General features: G+C 44.0%; 1 protein-coding gene across 1 annotated transcript in view; it reads right to left on the reverse strand.

Annotated features, from left to right (window-relative positions):
• The window catches only part of ADCY2 (adenylate cyclase 2), a 205,317-nt gene that overhangs the window by 16,143 nt on the left and 168,461 nt on the right, over positions 1–20,713 (reverse strand). The window contains exons 20-21 of the mRNA XM_054984696.1: positions 9,147–9,305; positions 6,967–7,113 (exon numbers count right to left, since the gene is read on the reverse strand). Coding sequence (XP_054840671.1) covers positions 6,967–7,113; positions 9,147–9,305 — 306 coding nt within the window. The remainder of the gene's footprint in view (positions 1–6,966; positions 7,114–9,146; positions 9,306–20,713) is intronic.

The raw sequence follows: 20,713 nt of genomic DNA on the forward strand, positions 1-20,713 counted from the left end.
CTGGGGTTTTCAGTGCTGGGCGGCTCTTCTCCGTGGCTTCTTTCTTCCCACTGGGGCAATCTGCCACGAAATTGCCCGATCCCCCACACTGTAGACACAAACCCCTCTTCAAGCGGATGGACCTCTCCGGATCTTGGGTGTCTTCTTCTCTTTCGCTCCTGTTTCATGGGAAGGTTTGCGAGTTCTAACTTGGTGTTGCATTTTCAGGGGCTTGACCACCTGCTCTCAGTTTTCTACTTCGCAAGCCAGCTGGATCCATCCCAAAAGGGTTCTGGGGTCATCTTGCACCAGGGCCTTTGCCACCACCTCTGGGTTCAGCCCTGCTCAGAAGAATTCAATTTTTACTCCCTCTGTCCAGTCTTGGAGCTTGGCTGCATTCTGCCTGAACTCTGCAGCATACTCACGTACAGAACAGTTGCCTTGCTGAATCCATTTCAATTTGGTTCTGGCCCATTCCTCCTCAAGTGGGTCTTCGAATTGAGCTCTTAAAGCTCATACAAATGCTTCTAAGTTTTCCAGTTCCTGGGCCCTCGCTCCATACAAGGTGACATACCATTTGGCCGCAGGGCCCGCCAACCTCGAGCCCAAGTAGCTTACCCGACTGTGTTCATTCGGGAAGGTGTGACCCCACTCATGGAAAAAAATCCAGCACTTGTACCAGGAAGAAACCCAGTTCTTCAGGGTCCCTTTCAAAGCGGGCTTCTAGCTCACGCCATCCCTGAGGTAGGGGATTTGTGGGGAGGGGGGCCTCCAGTGGAACGGTCGGTGCTTTTTGAGGTGGTGATGCAGGGGGATCACCAGTGGCTCGACCAGTACATCTTGTGGGCCCAGCCCGGGTACGGTTCCATGTCCAGCAGGCCCCCGGGCCGCCCAGCTACCTGATGGGAGGCAAGCGCCACATCAGCTCTCGTAATCCTCCCATCACCTGAACCATGCCATCAAGGTCATCCAGCTCTTCCCAGAGGGTTCGTATCTCGCTGCGGACTGCTCACTGACCCCCACATGGTTCACAATCTTCGGGGTCACTCTTGTCTCACTCCGAGCCGTCTCCCCCTTTTTCATGATCCTCTTCTCCTTCCTCTCCAGGCTTGACGGGGACTTCCTCGGGTGTAGCCATCTCCGTTGGGTCCCAGGGGATGCCCTCATCCATCCCTGCGTGAGTCCCGTCAATGCTAGCAGGTCACATCTCATTATGTGTAATTCCTCCCAGAGGGCTGCCTTCGGACTTTCCCCTTCCTCCTCCGGCATTTGTTCCTGCTCATCTGTGGGGGATGCTCGGTCGAGGAATAGACTCCCCCAGCAGATGCTTCTCCATTGGTGTCTTCTATGCCATCCCGTTTCCCACCCCCCCAGCTCCAGTTAGGTGCAGTCCTGGGGGTGTAGCATCCCGCCAGGGTAGGTAACTGTCCCTTCATAGCGGGGAGCTGACATGATGTTCCAATTCGGTGGCCCATCAAGGCACAGTTCGATTTCCTGTCGGTGACGCTGCACCAAGCCCACTCGGTTCTGTGGGGTCTCTTGGTATGATTTGTGTTCCCTCTGGGTCCTCAGGAACTCCCTCATTCTGATGGTCTGCCATAATGCAGGTGGCCGTGTTCGGGGTTCCCAGTTCCAAAGATATTTAGGACTTCTGCCAAAATGTCAGGCTCTGCCAGTTAGATCCCCAGTTACTTCACTGCAGACACTTCAAGAGATCAGTTAAAGTTTCTTTATTAGAGATCCATCAGTATCAGTGCACTCAGACAGCAGCATGGGAGGAAGTGACGTAAAGGGGAACAGCAACGTTAGTTATAGGGCAAGATTCCCGCCCTGGAATAAGGACCATTATAATTTAGGCACACAGGGCCTAGCAGGTAGGGGAGAGGAAGACAAGGATGAGCTCATTTCATGTCTCAAGGAGATATGGCTTTGACCCGGCACTTCAAGGAAACTTTCCCATGCCAGTCGAGAAAGTGAATGTAGCCACTTGTAAGATAAGCGATTCATAGCTACACAGCTAGTTCTTTACACATTCTCAGAGGTCCCAAGTATAGTATAGACAATAATAGGCACACATGGCAGATAAGCAGGGCACCTCTGACAAATTTCTGAGCAACAGGTTGCATTTCTTGGCCACTTCACTATGCAGAAGCAAATCCAAATTCGTAAGTGAGCCTTCTTTGCCAAGTCAACCAGTTCCTCCTCCTTCCTCGCCTTACAACCAAGATTTGAGTCCAGTAGCACCTTAAAGACCAACTAGATCTCCAGACTATGAGCTTTTCAGAGTCAAAGCTCTAAAGGGAGCCTTGACTCTCGAAAACTCATACCCTGGAAATCTACTTGGTCTCTAAGGTGCTACTGGACCCACCTGAAATTCTCTTACCAGACAGTCCCATCTCACTTCTGGGTTCCAATCCGCAGTTTGAGAATCTTTGAGTTAAAGAAGAAAAGGAAGGGCAGGAAATATGCCTGTTGAAACCACTCGGATGTTCAAGAATACATGATGGGGAGATTTGGAAGGGGAGAGTCTCCAGTTTCCCTCTTCCTTTACAGTTTCTTGTAGGCACTCAATTTGTTTACTGTATCAGTTGTGGATTTTTAAAAAAGATTTTATGGTCCTAGGGACAGACTGCTGATAGAACTTCCATGCTCCAGAGAGCACGCAGACTGAGTTTGATGTGAATCTGACAAGACAAAATCCATGGTGATTTCTAAAGCAAGTTCTCTGTTCTCCCTGAAGTTTCCTACTCATGACAACTCAAGCAGATCAGGTTACCTGCATTTCAAGGTGAAAAGAACATTTCACTTAAACCAAGATACACCAATTGAGACAGAACTTCAAGCTGTGTTATCTTCTTGCTTCCATAAAGGTAACACAGAAAATCACGCTAGGCTTACGCCTGTTCAACTCGACCACCAGATGTGAAGTCTCAATTTGGTCTAGTATAAAAGTATCTAGCAATTTTTTCATGCCTATGAGGCTTTGAAGTAATTACATTATTTGTTTCAGCCATTGGCCGTAACACAGCGATAACAGATCAAGATACCAACTGGAAAATGATAAACTAAACAATCTCAGAAGGGAAACCTGGCAGGAATCCTACAAGAAAATACTGTACACATGGTAATTCAATTCATATTTGTAGTTGCTCTGCTGCAGATTTCCAGATTTCAATCCACCCGTGTAGCTTCACAATCATCAAACCCAAAATACACACAGTTAGAGTAATATCCATATTTTCACTACAGAAAAGGAATTTAATCAACTGAAAGTTGATTTGACCAGCATGACACAACTTTTAAAAAATGGTAAAAAAAACCTGTTTCAAGCATTCACCAAGATGACACAATAAAGCATCCAACGGGAAAGTCTTCAACTATCTCTCCCCTGTAATGCTAGGAACTGAGAGGTAGATTTTGATGCCACTCACTGAAAACTGCAGAGCGCATTTGTAGATATCGCAGTAAAGTTTAAAAAGTTAGGAAAATCAAGTAAATAGCTTTCCAGCACAAGATGATGTTTTATCATCATGTCCCTAGAAACTTTTGCTAAAAAGCCTTCAAACATGGTTTTAATGCCTCACATTTTTAAGGAGAAACAGATGGTTTTACAGATCATATTTTAATGACAGGTAATATAATGATAGTTTTCACTGCAGGCCTTCAAGGTGTTTGTGCATCTTATTACTTTAAACTGACTTCAGCAGCAAGAGACTTTTAAAATAAGGATGGGAAATTTTGTTGCTGTTAAAATATTTAGTGAAACATTATGTGTTTTGTTTCAAATGGGTAGTCATGTTGGTCTGTAGTAGAAAAGCAAGATTTGGGTCCAGTAGCACCTTAAAGACCAACTAGATTTCCAGGGTCAGAACTCCCTTTGTCAGATTACGTGTTTTGAACTAATATATTTCTCAATCAGAGGAATATTGGTTTGACTGAAAAATCTCCTTTGGCATTCTCCAAAAACAGCGATAAACTCTAGTTTCCTGCTTGGCCAAGGCTTCCTCCAACAGAAGTGGTGGTTCTTCTGCCACTGGAGGAAGGTTTCTTGGGCCAGAGGATGTCTTCGTAGTTTTTTTGCTGCCCCTGCAATGGCAAAGAACAGCGGAGAGGAGATTAATCTCATGCAAACTAGGAATTCATGCAAGAAGCCGGTGTTTGAACTTGGAATCCTCAACAGATTTTGAACTGGTGACTTGAGAAATGTCAGCCAAGGATCCAAGCTGTGCATTACCACCCAGCTCTGACTAAAAGAAGAACTGTAGGGAGATCAGCTGCCCTAGACAAGAATGCCTCAGTGCATAAATTTAATAGGCAAGAATGGATCGCATGACGCTCCCTGACCTCTACAAAAACTTCCAAGTCAAGCCAACTTTCTGGCGAGCAACTGGAAAAATTGCTCGTGTTGGCTACAAGACATTTTCACTTGCCTTCTCTTCTGCCTTCGCTTCACTCTATCCTCAAGTTCAGAGGAGCCAGGTATGCTGACTTGGATCCAATGATGCACAAGTGGAAACGTTAATGGACTTTGCTCAGATTCATTCACACAAGATTTTGTGCAACACCTGCCACTTTCTCTGTATATCATGGTGCCCAGAAACTGGTTGCACAGGATCTTGCCTCTGTCCATCAGAGCTTACTGGATCGTGGGAACTCTTGTTGACGTGATATACCTGCATTTCAGTAAAGCCCTTGATAAGGTCCCCATGACATTCTGATGGGCAAACTGGAAGACTGTGGACTGGACTGTAGGACAGTTCAGTGGATAGGGAACTGGTTAGAGGACCGCACCCAAAGAGTGGTGGTCAATGGCATTTCATCAGATCGGAGGGAGGTGTCCAGTGGGGCGCCACAGGGCTCGATTTTGGGCCTGGTACTTTTCAATATTTTTATCAATGATCTGGATGAAGGGGTAAACGGGCTACTCATTAAATTTGCTGATGATACCAAATAGGGAGAAGTGGCAAACACCCAAGAAGACAGAGTTAAAATTCAACAAGACCTGAATACTCTAGAGGAGTGGGCGGTTGTGAACAGGATGCAATTCAACATAGATAAGTGCACAGTATTACATCTGGGCCACAAAAATGTGAAGCCCAAATACAGGATGGGGGATACACATCTGGGTAGTAGTGTATACGAAAGAGATCTTGGAGTAAGAGTGGACTGTAAACTGAATATGAGCAGTCAGTGTGATGCGGTGGCAAAAAAGGCAAACTCAGTCTTGGGTTGTATCAAAAGGGCCATTGCATTGAAATCGCAGGAGGTCATAGTCCCTCTCTATACTGGTCAGGCCTTGGTCAGGCCGCACCTGGAGTACTGTGTGCAGTTCTGGAGGCCTCACTTCAAAAAGGATGTGGACAAAATTGAGAGAGTGCAGAAGAGAACGACGAGAATGATCAGGGGTCTGGAGACTGAGCCCTACAAGGAAAGTCTGAGGGCCTTGGGAATGTTTAGTTTGGAGAAGAGGAGATTGAGAGGGAACATGATTGCTCTCTTTAAATATTTGAAGGGCTGTCATGTGGAGGAGGGCAAGGAGCTGTTCCAGTTGGCAGCAGAGGACAGGACCCGAAGCAACGGGCTTAAATTACATGCACAAAGGTACCGGCTGGATATTAGGAAAAACTTTTTCACCGTCAGAGTAGTTCAAAGGTGGAATCAGCTGCCTAGGGAGGTGGTGAGCTCCCCTTCACTGGCAGTTTTCAAGAAGAGGCTGGATGAATATTTGTCAGGGATGCTTTAGGCTGATCCTGCATTGGGCAGGGGGTTGGACTAGATGGTCTGTATGGCCCCTTCCAACTCTATGATTCTGTGATTCTGCCCTAGCACAAGTGGAAATTTTGCACTGGATCCAACCTAATATTCTAAGACATTGTGTGTGTGTTATGTGCCGTCAAGTCGTCTCCGACCTATGGTGACCCTATGAATGAAAGACCTCCAAAACGTTCTATCTCTAACAGACTTGCTGAGATCCTGCAAACTGGAGGACGTGGCTTCTTTGACTGAGTCAAGCCATCTCGTTTTAGGTCTTCCTCTTTTCCTACTGCCTTCCACTTTTCCTAGCATTATTGACTTTGCCAGAGAATCTTGTCTTCTCATAATGTGACCAAAGTACGATATCTTTAGTCTTGTCATTTTAGCTTCTAAGGAGAATTCAGGCCTGATTTGATCTAATCTCCATTAGCTTTCTAATCTAAGACATTATTTGGAGATATATTATTCAGTTAAGCCACAATCCAATACAAAGTTTAATGTCCAGGGCGCTACCGTTCTGATCAGCCAAGGCTGAATCTTTCCTCAAGCTCCAACAGAGTCTTCCATTGGAGGAAAGATCCTTAGGGTGGAAGAAGGCTTAAAACTTGGCTGAGTGGAGTGGTAGGATACAAGACAGTGTTTTTTCCATTATGCTTATTACTTTTAGTCACGGTAAAAAAAACTCAGCCTTTTAAGTATGATATACAGATTACCTAGAGTTCATCGAGACGAACAAGCCTCCATTTACTTTCCATCTGTTGTACCATTTGTTTCTGGATACCAATGCTTTTATGGGTTTTCTTTTTAAGTAAGCCATTAATTTAATCATACAGAACATGTCTTTTAGTTTATCTACCCATTTCTTTTACTTGGAAATGAATTTTGCCTCCAATATCTAGCAAATACAATGTGTGCTGTTGTAACAGCATATAAAACAAACTCTTGAAGGGCAGGCAGAATACGACAACACAGTTCAACAGCAATAATTCTGGTATATATTGTGTTCTAAGACTAATACCAGTGGAAATACTTGCCACAATCATTTCCCAATATTGTGCAGCCCATAAGCACTCCCGTTACATATGGGAAAAGGAGGCACTGCAAATGCCACAGTACTAGCAATTCCCAGCAATATTATAAATCTGAGATAATCTACAAGCAGGGTTTTTAAGTCCCCTGATTTCAATTAGATGGTTATATACATGTTAGATTGCGGTCCTACAGAATACTTACATCATCAAAGTCGGCAATGATCTCATTTAGAAGCCTAAGACATTCTAAGCCCTCTTTGTTGACATCGGATTCTGTGTAAAACTCTTTGAAATCCGGAATGGAGGCAAACATGACACAGACACAGTCATATGACTGATGGTATAAATCCTGTGCAAGAGAGAGGGTAAGAGCTACAGAGCCAGTTCTCAACAGAAGGAATTCATAAAATATGGCACAGACGAGGGAGGAAAGAGAAAGGGAGGAGACTAAGGGAGTAACTGGAATGTGCCTTTAGACCAACTGATAATACCCACAACTTTTTTTCTAGCCCTTTCTACTACTTCTTGTTTGATTTATATACACACAATTCTTTCTCTTTAAGAAACAAGCATTGCTGAACTCTCTTGAAGTCTTCTCAGAAGTATCCAGATTTACCCTATTTTCCAGTGCTACTATCACAAAACATTTTGATTTGTTTTTCACAAGTAAAAACATTCATTCTATCTACTGAGTTACTCAACTGAAAATTTAATTTGGTACATACGTTCACAACCCTGCACATATTTTACTATATGTTGGTGATGTTTAAGAGACAGATTTGCAAAACAGGTGATGAAATGTTGAATCTTTACACCTGTCAAAACTCCCATGTCCACCTCAAGACACTACTACTACTACTACTACTACTACTACTAACAACATTCAATTTATATACCGCCCTTCAGGACAACTTAATGCGCACTCAGAGTGGTTTACAAAGTATGTTATTATTATCCCCACAACAAAACACCCTGTGAGGTGGGTGGGGCTGAGAAGCTCCAGAGAGCTGTGACTAGCCCAAGGTCACCCAGCTGGCTTCAAGTGGAGGAGTGGGGAATCAAACCCGGCTCTCCAGATTAGAGTCCCGCCACTCCTAACCACTACACCAAACTGGCTCTCATCCAAACTGAGTTCCCCCGTTCACTTTAATGGAAGAGGCGGCTCCAGGGACACATCCCTTTTCACACGTGTGGTTTCCTCATCCACTGAAGTGGTCTGAGACTCCCTGATCCTGCAAGAAACTGGTGGATCTGAGCAAGTGAAAACGAATCTGGCCGTCTACAGTCAGCCGAATGGGAATGATTGCATTTAGCTGCAACAATGGAATGGAAAGTCATCCCCCACCAATCATAGTGTGTAATATGGCACTGAGAACAGGAGTCGTGCCATTTGGACTGACAGTGAATGTCCGTAAGACCCACATGAATGCCACTTTCATGTGGTCTCTTCAACAAAGTACTGCAACAGCTGTTGAACGACTCGTTCGTCAAGCAGATTGTTTAATGGTTAGGACATAGCCTGTTCTTTCATTTGGTTAATAGCTGGGAGTTGTTTCTGTAATGGAGAACCTAAGTTCAGGGTAAAGTCTGAGATTACTGTTTTGATAGTATGTGTCTAGAAAAGCAACTTCAAATTATCAAGTACTTAGCAGGAAAGACACAGGTCTGACTTCTGCAATGGGCTAGCAAGAAGAATCTCAGTATCGGTAGATTCTAAAAGCCCGATGTTTGCACTGAAAAACTGATGCTACACTCAACATTTGCATGGCTTTCCTGGTAGCTGCCTGTCCTATTATGGTCATAGATCCAGAGGAGTTAGCCGTGTTAGTCTGTAGTAGCAAAATCAAAAAGAGTCCAGTAGCACCTTTAAGACTAACCAATTTTATTGTAGCATAAGCTTTCGAGAATCAAGTTCTCTTCGTCAGATGCATGATCCGAACATGCATCTGACGAAGAGAACTTGATTCTCGAAAGCTTATGCTACAATAAAATTGGTTAGTCTTAAAGGTGCTACTGGACTCTTTTTGATTTTGTCCTATTATGCTCACCTTATGTATTTGTAAATAATCAAATGTTTCAAAAGGCATTGTAAGTCTCCACAGATCTTTCATCCAAAATCCATAGCATCGTCCCTGGAATTTCTCATAGCTTGGGCAAAAGGGGTGTGTGTAATGCCATTGAATATATATGCCCTACCTCCCCCCTCGAGGCATTTCAGATCTAGAAACGAAGGCAAGCTGTTCAGCCAATTCTCACTCACAGTGGAAGGCCGCAGACAGGACGCTGACCCTGTCCTGTACAAAATGGTTTCTAAAAGTGTACATCTTCCCCCAGTCAGTTTTATGGCAGAGCAGCAGGAAGCTGAAAATGGTGAAGACCGACCTCGTTTTTCAAGTTCCTCGCCAGGAAGTGTTCAGCCACGTGAGCAGGCAGCACGTTCTCCAGAAGCAGCCGATTCAGATTCTCCATGGTCTCAATCTCCTCACGCTCTTTTTTGAACTTGTTCTTCCACAGGAAATCTAACCTACAGTAATATTCATTCTGTTACAAAGAGGACACAGAAGTAAAGAAACAATAGGCATCTTGTCCTACTATATGGGTTTCTTTTTTTTAAGAGAAAGAAAAAATAATAATACCCTCCCACTAGAAATAATGAAGTGGTACATATTCACTCAGCACCAGCTAAGGTCTCTAAGGACACTAAACCTCCATTTTGCCACCAATCTTCCTCTTTGGTATCCCCCCCACCCCGTCTGTCTTGGGAAATTCGACCAGTTCTTTCTCCATCAGTCATGTGAGGCTCAGCAACATTACAAAGCCAAAGACCCTGCACAGGAGTGACATGATCGAGTGCATTTCTTCATAATCTTATCATGCTCATTGGGAACCTTTCCCTTTGCCGAGCCCGAGTTCATTCATTAGGCCCTTTTGTTCATCAATCAAGATACATTTACACACATGGGAACCTGCTGCATTAAAGTTCCAGCCATCTCCCATTAGCATTCCCAAGTAAAAAATTCTCCAATCACACTATGCGTCTCTGCATTTTCATGGCTCTTATCCTTGGGTCTACCTTTTAAACTATTGGCTACTCAGCTGTTTGGGACTCCAGCCTAAAGAACTGAATCTGTAATCAGAAACCTGGGCATGAAGATACTTGAAGCCCCCATTTCATTCTCTCTCTCTCTCTCTCTCTCTGCCTTCACTAATCTCTTGCTTTCTCATTCTTGAGTAAAATATGTGTGCGATTTTGGAATAATGGCATCTTACTATATTTTACTGCTATTATATTCCTGATGAAGACATGAATGTACTTACACTCCATCAAACCATTAATCTATCATGTTTCGTACTGTCTACTCTTCTCCGGCGGTGGTTCTCCAGGGTCTCAGCTTTAGGCTACCTAGTGCAGGAGGGACCAAACTGGAAAGTGGGTCTCATTAACACAGACACCTGCCCATATCTTCTGTAGCATATCTCTAACTCAATAAGAAATTACATGTGCTATATGCAGGTCTTTTTTTCTGGGAAAATAGGTGGTAGAACTCAGTGGGTTGCCCTAGGAGAAAATGGTCACGTGGCTGGTGGCCCCACCCCCTGATCTCCAGACAGAGGGGAGCTGAGATTGCCCTCCGCACCGCTCAGTGGCGCGGAGGGCAATCTCAACTCCCCTCTGTCTGGAGATCAGGGGGTGGGGCCGCCAGCCATGTGACCGTTTTCAAGAGGTTCCGGAACTCTGTTCCCCCGCGTTCCCGCTGAAAAAAAGCCCTGGCTATATGTATATATAGCTCTTTGCAAACTGGGAAGGGAGATAATGTGTTGAGGCTTCAGGGCAGGGAACACTATGAAAAAGTAGCTGTGACACTATGAGAAAGTAGTTCATGGGTGCAGAAGCATCGGCAACCTCAATATTCCGTCGAAGTTTACAGAACAGTGATCACTCTTTGGAATGATATGGAGGCCAGACTTTTTAAAAAGCCCTATGATGTAAGGTATACCAGTCTCTTTGATAATTTGTACTTTAAAAACTACTGCGAGTGAATTTTTTATTTTAAAAAATGGGTTACGCTTAACAACCTGGGGTCAGCACCATCTCTGCCCTGGGCTGTGACTGCATTCAGACATCACGCCAAGCCTGAGTGTGTATAAACACAACTTGCCTCTGGGCTCGGGTGCAAGCCACTCTCCTCTTTCCTCCCATGTTGCACTGAGCGTGATGAAGGAATTCTGATTTAAAACCAACAGTGTGATACACCAATGCAGGTTTTATTGGAGTTAATTTTCTCTCATTAAACTGGCAAGAAAAACTGAGCTTAAGCCGCGCACATATATTTGTATGCTCTGGGTAACAAGTTACTTTTAACTAGGGCTGTTTCCACACATGTTTTGCTCAGCCTTGGCTTCTTTATGGCAGCCCTATTTTCAGGACCATCCACATACAATCATCCTCTATTCGTCTTCCTTCTGTGTGACTCCCCTGACCTCCCCCCACACCCCCACTTTGCTACAATCTTTCCCAAACCTGGTTTGATCCAATCTTTCTGAAAGGTGGCAGTAAAAGCTCCTTTGGACACCATGTGGATAGGAACGTGAGCATTTTCTCAAGTCCTGCCCACATGGCAGCCATTTTCCTTACCTCAGTCACTGCAGGGGCCACTCCTCCCTCCCCACCTGAAATCATTTATCAGGCTTTTAAAAAAAGATGTAAAAGCTATATTGCAACAATATACTAGGTCCCAGCTTTAATTTTTAAAAAGTGAATCTTTAGCTCCTTTGGTTGCAGAGTTATAAGAGTAAAAAGTTAGTCTATAAACATATTTTTCCATGAAAACTGGGAACTATTATATTGTTGCAATAGGCTCTTATCCCATTACTAGAAATAAAGCCCGTTGTGGGAAAAAATACAATGGGCTCTAGAAAGGGGAGCGCGGGAAGGCATTCCCTCTTTCTCTGTCACTGATCCCAGCCTGGAGGGGGGTGGGCATGGCAACATGAAGGGGTGGTGGGCTTTGCATGTCTGATACAGGCAGGGGAAAGGGGGGAAGGCATTGCCACCTGCTCCACTCCTGATCCCAGCTGGGTGAAGGGGTGGGTGGGCATTGCCACTTGTTCCCTGCTGGGTGAAGGGAGGAGCAAGCACTACCTTCTGCTCCTTGCCTGATCCCAACAGGTGAAGACGGGCGGTGGGTATTGTTACATGCTCAGCTCCTGATCCCAACTGACTGAAGGGGCTGTGGCCATTGTCACCTTCTCTGCTCTGTCCTGATTCCAGCAGGTTGAAGGGGGGCAGAGATTGCTGCCTACTTGGCACTTGATTCCAACAGGGTGAAGATGGGTAGGCATTGCCGCCTGCTCAGTGCCTTATTCCAGTAGGTTGAAGGGGGCAGGAATTGCCACCTTCTCCACTTCTTGTCCCAGCTGGGTGAAGGGAAGAAGGGAATTGCGTCCTGCTCTGTGCCTGATCCCACCAGGGTGAAGGCCCTGGGTGAGCATTGGCACCTGTTCCATGCCTGATCCCAGCTGGGTGGAGGGGGCGGACATTGCCATCTGCTCTGCTCCTGATCCCACCTGGGTGAAGGGAGGTGGGCACTGCCACCTGCTACACTCCTAATACCATCTGGGTTAAGGCGGAGAGTGGGTATAGCCACCTGCTCCACTCCTGATCCCAGCTGGGTGAAGGAGGTGGGCATTGCCACCTGCTCTGCTCCTGATCCCAGATGGCTGAAAGAGGATGGGCCTTTCTACCTGCTTCACTCCTAATACCAGCTAGGTTAAGGTTGGGGATAGGCACTGCCACCTGCTCCACTCCTGATTCCAGCTGGCTTAAAGGGGGCGGACATTGCCACCTACTCTGCTCCTAAAACCACCTGGATTAAGGCAGGGGTGGGCATTGCCACCTGCTCCACTCCTGATTCAGCTGGCTGAAGGGAGCGGCCATTGCCACCTGCTCCACTCCTAATACCACCTGGGTTAAGGTGGAGGTGGGCATTGCGACCTCCTCTGCTCATAATACCAGCTGGGCTAAAGTGGGGGTGGGCATTGCCACCTGCTCCACTCCTGATCCCAGCTGGCTTAAGGGGGGCGGGCATTGCCACCAGCTCCGCTCCTAATGCCAAATGTGATAAGAAGGGTGTGGGCATTTCCACCTGCTTTGCCCCTAATACCAGCTGCGTTAAGGTGGTGTGTGTGTGTGTGCATTGCGACCTGCTCCTCTCCTGATCCCAGCTGGCTTAAGGGGGGCGGGCATTGCCAACTTCTCTGTTCCTAATACCTCCTGGATTAAGGTGGGGGCAGGCACTGCCACCTGCTCCACTCCTAATACCACCTGGGTTAAGGCGGGGGTGGGCATTGCCACCTGCTCTGCTCCTAATACTATCTGAGTTAAGGTGGGGGTGGACACTGTCACCTGCTCTGCTCCTGATCCCAGCTGGCTGAAGGGGGTGGGCATTGCCACCTGCTCCACTCCTAATACCACCTGGGTTAAGGTGGGGGTGGGCATTCCCACCTCCTCTTCTCCTAATACCAGCTGGGCTAAGGTGAGAGTGGAATAAATAATAGGATTATTTATTCACTGTGAGCACCGTGCACTTTATTAAATTAATTGAATTATAAATTACTACTGGTTTTTTTTTGCCATGGAGGATTTATATCTTATAACTGGCAGCTTGAATCCAGGGAACCCCTTGATTATTTTGGATCAGGATCGGAGCAGGTGCCAATGCCGGCCCCCTCTTCAACCCACCAGAATCAGGCACAGAGCAGGTGGCAATGCCTGCCCCCTTCACCCAGCCAGAATCTGGTGTGGAGCAGAAGGCAATACCCACCCCCTCTTCACTCAGCTGGGATCAAGCATAGAGCATGTGGCAATGCCCCCCTTCATCCAGTTGAGATCAAGAGGGAAGCAGGTGGCAATACCTGCCCCTTGCCTTCACCCAGCTGGGATCAAGAGTGGAGCAGGCTGCAATGCCGGCCCCCCACCTTCACCCGTGCAGAATCAGGAGCGGAGAAGGTGGCAATGCCCTCACCCACTTCACCCAGCTGGGATCAGGCAGCAATGCCCACCCCCTCTCACCATGCCAGAAGCAGGTGTGAAGCAGGTTGCTATGCCTGCCCTCCTTCACCTGGCCAGGATCAGGTGCGGAGCAGGAGGCCATGCCCGCCCCCTTCACTTGGCTGGAATCAGGCCCAGAGAAGGAGTCAATGCCCGCCTGCCCCTTTCTAGAGCCTGTTGCATTTTTTCCCACAACAGGTTTTGTTACTAGTAACACTATAATGCTATAGTTATGACTAATGTCTTTTAAAGCCTTTTAAAAAACCCCTCTGGGAAAGATGGCAGGCCAGAGACGCCTGAGGCAAGGAATGTATGAGGAAAAATTTCCATGTGAATTCCCTGTTGCCACTGTGACTATCTCTGCATTTGCAGCAACAATGAAAGATTCATGTGGAAGCAGCCCATTATCCCATCATACATGAGAAGAGAGGAAGAAGGAAGAAGGCATGGCAATAAAGCCGTCCATGTACCATTAAGCTTTGTGTTGGCTTGATACAATGCTTGAATTCAACCAGTCCTTGAGTTTCCCCCCCCTACATAGTTACCCAAAGTTTCTTGCCATTCACATAATCAGAATCTTTGGTAGGGTCAGCATTTCGACTTGTGTGCATTCAGATTTGCCAGGAGAGGTTTAGGTTCCCCCTGGAATAACCATTATCCTTTTTAATAGAGATAATAAGAAATCCATAATTGCTTTTCATCACACCATTCAGGTTAGTGGTGATACTGATTCCCAGATGTTTCCACCTTGAGGCAACCCATTTATAATGTTCAAAGAGAGCCCTAGTTACCTGTGGGGATGACTGATAATATTTCAGGGTTTTGTTTAATAATCATCCTGGAATCCAGGGATTGCTGACCAAAGAGTATCAACAAAATGTCTCCAAGTACGGTTTACTACTGGCATCAGTGTTTAAAAAAAAGTAATGCAGCACAATAGACCCGTTTAAAAAATGAGAACAATTGTTCCAAATCAGTGGTATATCAATTTCCTTATACTCTCTATATGCAGATGCTGATTTATTCTCCAACCCTTTGAACTTCCACATAATTTGACTGTTTGTATACAACTCACATTGAACATTCATTTGTATCGACATTATTTATTTAGAAGATTTATATCCAACCTTTCAGTCCAATCAGGGCCACCAAGGCAGTTAACATCAACAGAGTTTTATAAAGACCCACTGTAAAGCAAGTTAAAAACCACAGACAGAAAGACAAACAGACCAACAGACAGACAGATGAACAGAGAGACATTGAGAGATTACTGAGGAAATGCCAGACAAAACAAAGAGGTCTACACCTGCTGGTGGTAGATAATGATGGAAGGGGACAGACAAACATCCCTGCTGGGGAGGGACTTCCACAATCTTGGGGCTACAACCAAAAAGGCCCTCTCTTGGGCTGCTACCCATCTAATATCAGAACTACTATTCTGCTTATACCATGCATTTTTCATTTTGGACCAGCTTTAAGGGGTATTATTTATTATAACAACAACAACAACATTCGATTTATATACCGCCCTTCAGGACAACTTAATGCTCACTCAGAGTGGTTTACAAAGTATGCCATCATTATTATAACATAACTTTGGAAGCATCTACCCAAATTTGGGCATTCCATGCATCAAACTATGAGAAATGAGTTGGCTTCCTCATGTGTAGCAGACCTGAAATGGTTAAAATGGGGATGGTTAAAATAGCGCTGCCTTTTTTGCCCCAATCTTCAGAGATACTTTCATTCAAGCCTTTACAGCAATTTACCCGGCAAAGATAAAGAGTTCCACTATAATTATATGTTTGATAGCACAGCTCTTTACCTTCATTTTGGTGTACAGCATTGGATAATCCTTTTCAGCGGCAACCATTTCCCCCAAAACAGCCTGACCCAAGCTACACAGTGATATATGGCCTTGAAAATGACCTCCAAGGCTTAAGAAACAGTTAGAGAGATGGGGACATCTTCAATTATCATTTATGGGAAGGATTGCAGCTATTCACGCCTTATGTTCTTATTCCAAACTACTCCTATTTATATTAACCAATCCTTTTTTAAGGAGTTGAACAAGTTAATCTCAAAATTTATATGGCAAGGGGAAAAACCTAGAATTAAATTGAAAGCACTTCAAGAGTTTAAAGAAAATGCAAGCTTTTCGCTTCCATATTGGCAAATGTATTATAGAGCATGTTGTTTAGCTTGGATGAGAAACTGGATTATGTTAGATAACCCAAGGATGTTGGCAATTGAAGGTCATGATCTAAAGTTGGGTTGGCATGCTTTTGTCTGGTATGGTAAAGCTACTGTTCATAAATATTTCAAGAATCAAATGATAAGAAAATCGATTCTTTCAATATGGGAAAAAGTTGTACCATTAATATATGTTAAAACTCTACAATGGGTTTCACCTTTGGAAGCTTTTACACAACCAAATGTATTTTCGATGGATAAGATAGTTAGATATAAAGAATTATTGGTTGAGAGAGGGGTTTTAAAAACAAAAGAAGAGTTATTAAAGCAAAATATTAATTTAGATTGGTGGTCAAGGACGCAGATTGAGTCTAGATACCATAAAGACAAAAAGTTGGGAGGGTTCTACACAGAACAAACTAAATGTGTGTTGTGTGACTCTGATGAAAAATTGATTAAAAAGATCTATGTATTTTTAATGCAAATGAAGAAGGAAAATGAAGGGTAAAAATTGTAAGATTAAATGGTCACAAAATTTGGGACAGGAAATTGAAGTAGAACAATGGAATAAAATATGGAAGGTTAACATGAAAATAACTAAATCAATTAATGTATTGTCGAAGGCTTTCACGGCCGGAGAACGATGGTTGTTGTGGGTTTTCCGGGCTGTATTGCCGTGGTCTTGGCATTGTAGTTCCTGACGTTTCGCCAGCAGCTGTGGCTGGCATCTTCAGAGGTGTAGCACCAAATCAATTAACTTTAAAGAGAATTTGTATAAAATGTTTTATAGATGGTTCTTAACTCCGGATAGATTGGCTAAAATATACACCAGATAGATGCTGGAAATGTAAAGAATGTACAGGAATTTTCTACCACATGTGGTGGACCTGTAAAGTTGTACGTAGATTTTGGATAAGGAACCATACACTACTTCATACAATCTTACAGATACCAATACCTTTAGAGCCAGAACTGTTTCTACTGAACTACATTCCAGATGAATTTATTAAGGATCAAAACCACTTTATAATACATGCAGTGACGGCGACCAGAATTTTATTAGCATTTTATTAGAAACAATAAACAACACCAACCCAAGAAGAACTTGTGGGAAAGATGATGGAAAGAGCGGAAATGGACAAACTGACAATGATATTAAAAGGGAAAATGGAAGAAGAATTTGCCAGACTTTGGATACCGTTTTATAATTCGATTACAAATAAGCATAAAGATTTGAACTTGCCAAGAATGTAAAAGGATTTAAATATGTTGTTCAAAGCTATACTGAGCAGTGTTGTAAGTGGACCATAATAGCTATGTTTACTTTTCTTTGTTCTTTTTCTTCGTTTTCTCTTTTTCTTCCGTTTCCTTGCCCTTTTCTTTTCTCTTCAACTGTTTACTTAAGTGAAAAAACCAAATAAAAATAAATTTTAAAAAAGAAAAAAAAAAGAAAATGACCTCCATGGTAATTTTTGAGAGTAGCATCCACCCAGAACTTCTTCGTCTGGACAACAGATCTAGCATAGGTACCTTGCATTTAACAAGCTTGACAAGATAAAAAAAATGGCACTGTGGATAGCTTACTACCAAGGTGGTTTCAGACTCAGTCATTTGCAAAAAGACTAATTTTTATGATAAAATATATTCAGCATACTGTATGTTTTCCCTTATAGCCTGTACAAAAAGTTGAATAAACAGTACCTCCCCCGCAAAATGCGAGTTGGGGCGGCATGCATCCCTTCTTGCCCAGCATAGTAGCAGCCAGCTCCTTCCCCTCTTCTTAAGCAGTAATTTCTGCAGGATGTACTAAAAAGAATGATGAGAATGCTCACTGGAATAATGAGAGATGCCTGAAGGCCCATTGGATATAATGGGAGACAGGAATGCCAATTGAATTGCAAGGGCTCAATTGAAATACATGAATACAGCACATAGAAGTTGCTAAAAAAACATGGAACGGATTCTGAGGAACCTGCTCTGGGCCTGGAATGACAGCCCCTGGAGTGGAATGACAGTCCCTGGGAATAGCATAAGTGTTCTTGGACTGGAATGACCGCCTTCGGAGTGTAATAATAACCCTGGGATTGGAATCAGTGCTCTGGGACTAGAATGACAGCCGTCATAATGGAATGATGGTCCTGGGATTAGAATCGGTTCTCTGCAAATGGAATCACAAATCTTACAATGGAATGAAATATCTTACATTTTAATTATTATCAGGACAACTATTATCAGGAGTGAGCAGGAGCTTGAACATCACTCCCATCCTACAGTCACTCCATTGGTTACCTATCAGTTACCATGCTCAGTTCAAGGTATTAGTTATTACATACAAAGCCCTTCATGACCGTGGTCCACTATACTTACAGGACCGCCTCTCTCCCTATGTTCCTCCATGGCAGCTTCGCTCATCTGAACAGGGTCTCTTGCAGGTGCCACCCTGCACATGGGCAAAATCAACAGCAGCCCGTACACAGGTTTTCTCTGTGGTGGCCCCTACCCTATGGAACAGCCTGCCTGAGGAGGTCAGGAGAGCCCCCACCCTCCTGGCTTTCCGCAAACAATGCAAAACTGAATGATTCAAAAAAGGCTTTTTCTCAGCTAAGAGGGCGGTATTGTAGGAAAGGGGTCCCAGATGTTTTGCTAATGAGTTAGAAACCATAGATCTCACCATTATGTTGCCTTACATATTATCTGTTGCTTTAAATATGTACTCCTATATATACTACCTGTGCTTTATGATGTTCAATTTAAGTTCTAGAATTGATTATATTCTGTTTTAGCAATTCCTCAACTCCATACTGGATCCTTGCTAATACTATATCTTTGTAAACTTATATTCTTTTACCCCATGACATTGTTTATGGAAATGTTCTTGACACTGTATGGAAATACCTGCCCTTGTCCTTGCCACTGATTGTATTAATCTCACACTATGTAATCTGCCTTGAGTCTCAATGAGAAAGGCAGACAAAAATAAAATAAAAAATAAATAAAATGTTTCTGGAGGTTGTGCAGTGATTCTACGAATAAGCTCTGCCTCGTCAGTTATCCTGCTTGACAGCCGTTCTATTTTCTTCTTGGGTCATGAACTTGGTATCAGCCACCTCATTCTGCACTGCTGACAAGTACAGATTTTAGGTCTTTCTCCCCTCATTTTTCCTTCTTAGAGCCCCATGGTGTCCACATCTGCTTCCTTCCTACTCTCCATGTTCCTGTTAGGTATTATCCTGTTCTGGGGGCTGTCAATTCATCCGGAGAGCACTAATTCCACTCCCAGGGGCTAACATTCTACTTTGGGGGCTGTCACTCCAACTTGGGAACAGCTATTTCCGGGTTTGGATATGGCAGCCATCTGTGTTCCTTTCCACATACCAGCTATCCTATTATTTTTAACACTGCATTAAAAAAAACTTCTATCAAAATGTCACAATGTAGTACTGTAGGATGCACCAAAGAGAAAATCCCAGTTCCACCTTCTTCTCATAGTTTTAACTAGAGGTGGGGACGAACCGAAATACCAACCAATGTTTTTCATGAACCAGGCCATTTTTTTGGTTTGTGAACCAGCAGTTCATTATTAGGGCATTTCTGGTGAACCACGATGAACTATGACGATTTTTAGGCTACTTGGTTTGGTTTGTCACTGTAGACAGCCTGGTGTTGATCAAACAGTTTCCTAGGCAATGAGAGAGGGGGAGATGGGCTTTTTGCAGACTTTCTGCTGCCCTGGAAGTGATGTATTCACGAACCAAATGAACCAGTCTGCGAACTGTGTAATTTCGTGCTGGTTCGTGGTTCGTGAAACGTGACAAACCATGATGAACCACAACAAACCACCATTTTCCCGGTTCATGCCCATCTCTAGTCTTAACAAACCAGAACAAGTCAATAAAGCTTACATCTGTTCCTGTTGTCCCAATTACCCTTTCAAATCAAGAAGCAAGAGTTCCTGCCATATAAACTAATGGAAGTAAAAATAAGGTGTTTAAACATCCTGGCTTTTTATCATGAAAAGCAACAGTGAGGTTTGTGGTAACACAAATTATATAACAGAGGAGACTGTCAAGTCATATGCATGGTCTCATGGTTTTCAGTCATTAGGATGGATCTAGCAAAAAGACTTTTGCTAGAGGACGGAGGGAGGATTTTCACTGATCCCTTCCATTTGCTCTTCAGGCTGCGTTTCAGGAGCTTTTCAGATGCAGAAGGACAGAGTAGCAGGAACATCTTGTCCCACTGACAGAAATTTCTTCTACCAGCATAAACTACTGCTGGATCCAAGCCAAAGTTTCAGGATTCAGGACTTCACTCTAGAGATCTGCTCAGCAGACTGCCGTACATGGTTGTTTAACGTATCATGTCTAATACTTATCATTTGTTTGAGGCTGCTGTAATTCTTGTCTTGTAACATTGCTTATTAGATGTCTCATCCCAATGACTGTACTGATTTATACTGTGTAATCTACTTTAAATCTTAGTGAGAAAGGTGGATGAGAGAGAGAGAGAGAGAGAGAGAGAGAGAGAGAGAGAGAGAGAGAGAGAGAGAGAGAAAGAAAGAAAATGTGGAAATGTAAGCTAAACTGATCTCCCTCTCTCTCTATCACAGACCCAAGCTACAAGTGACGAATTACACTTGCCTGGCAAGTGAACAGACTCACGTGTATTCCTCCCTGTTCACTTGCCCTCCACTTGCGCTCCACTT

The sequence above is a fragment of the Eublepharis macularius genome, chromosome 7, assembly GCF_028583425.1.
Source record: "Eublepharis macularius isolate TG4126 chromosome 7, MPM_Emac_v1.0, whole genome shotgun sequence".
Classification (NCBI taxonomy): domain Eukaryota; kingdom Metazoa; phylum Chordata; class Lepidosauria; order Squamata; family Eublepharidae; genus Eublepharis; species Eublepharis macularius.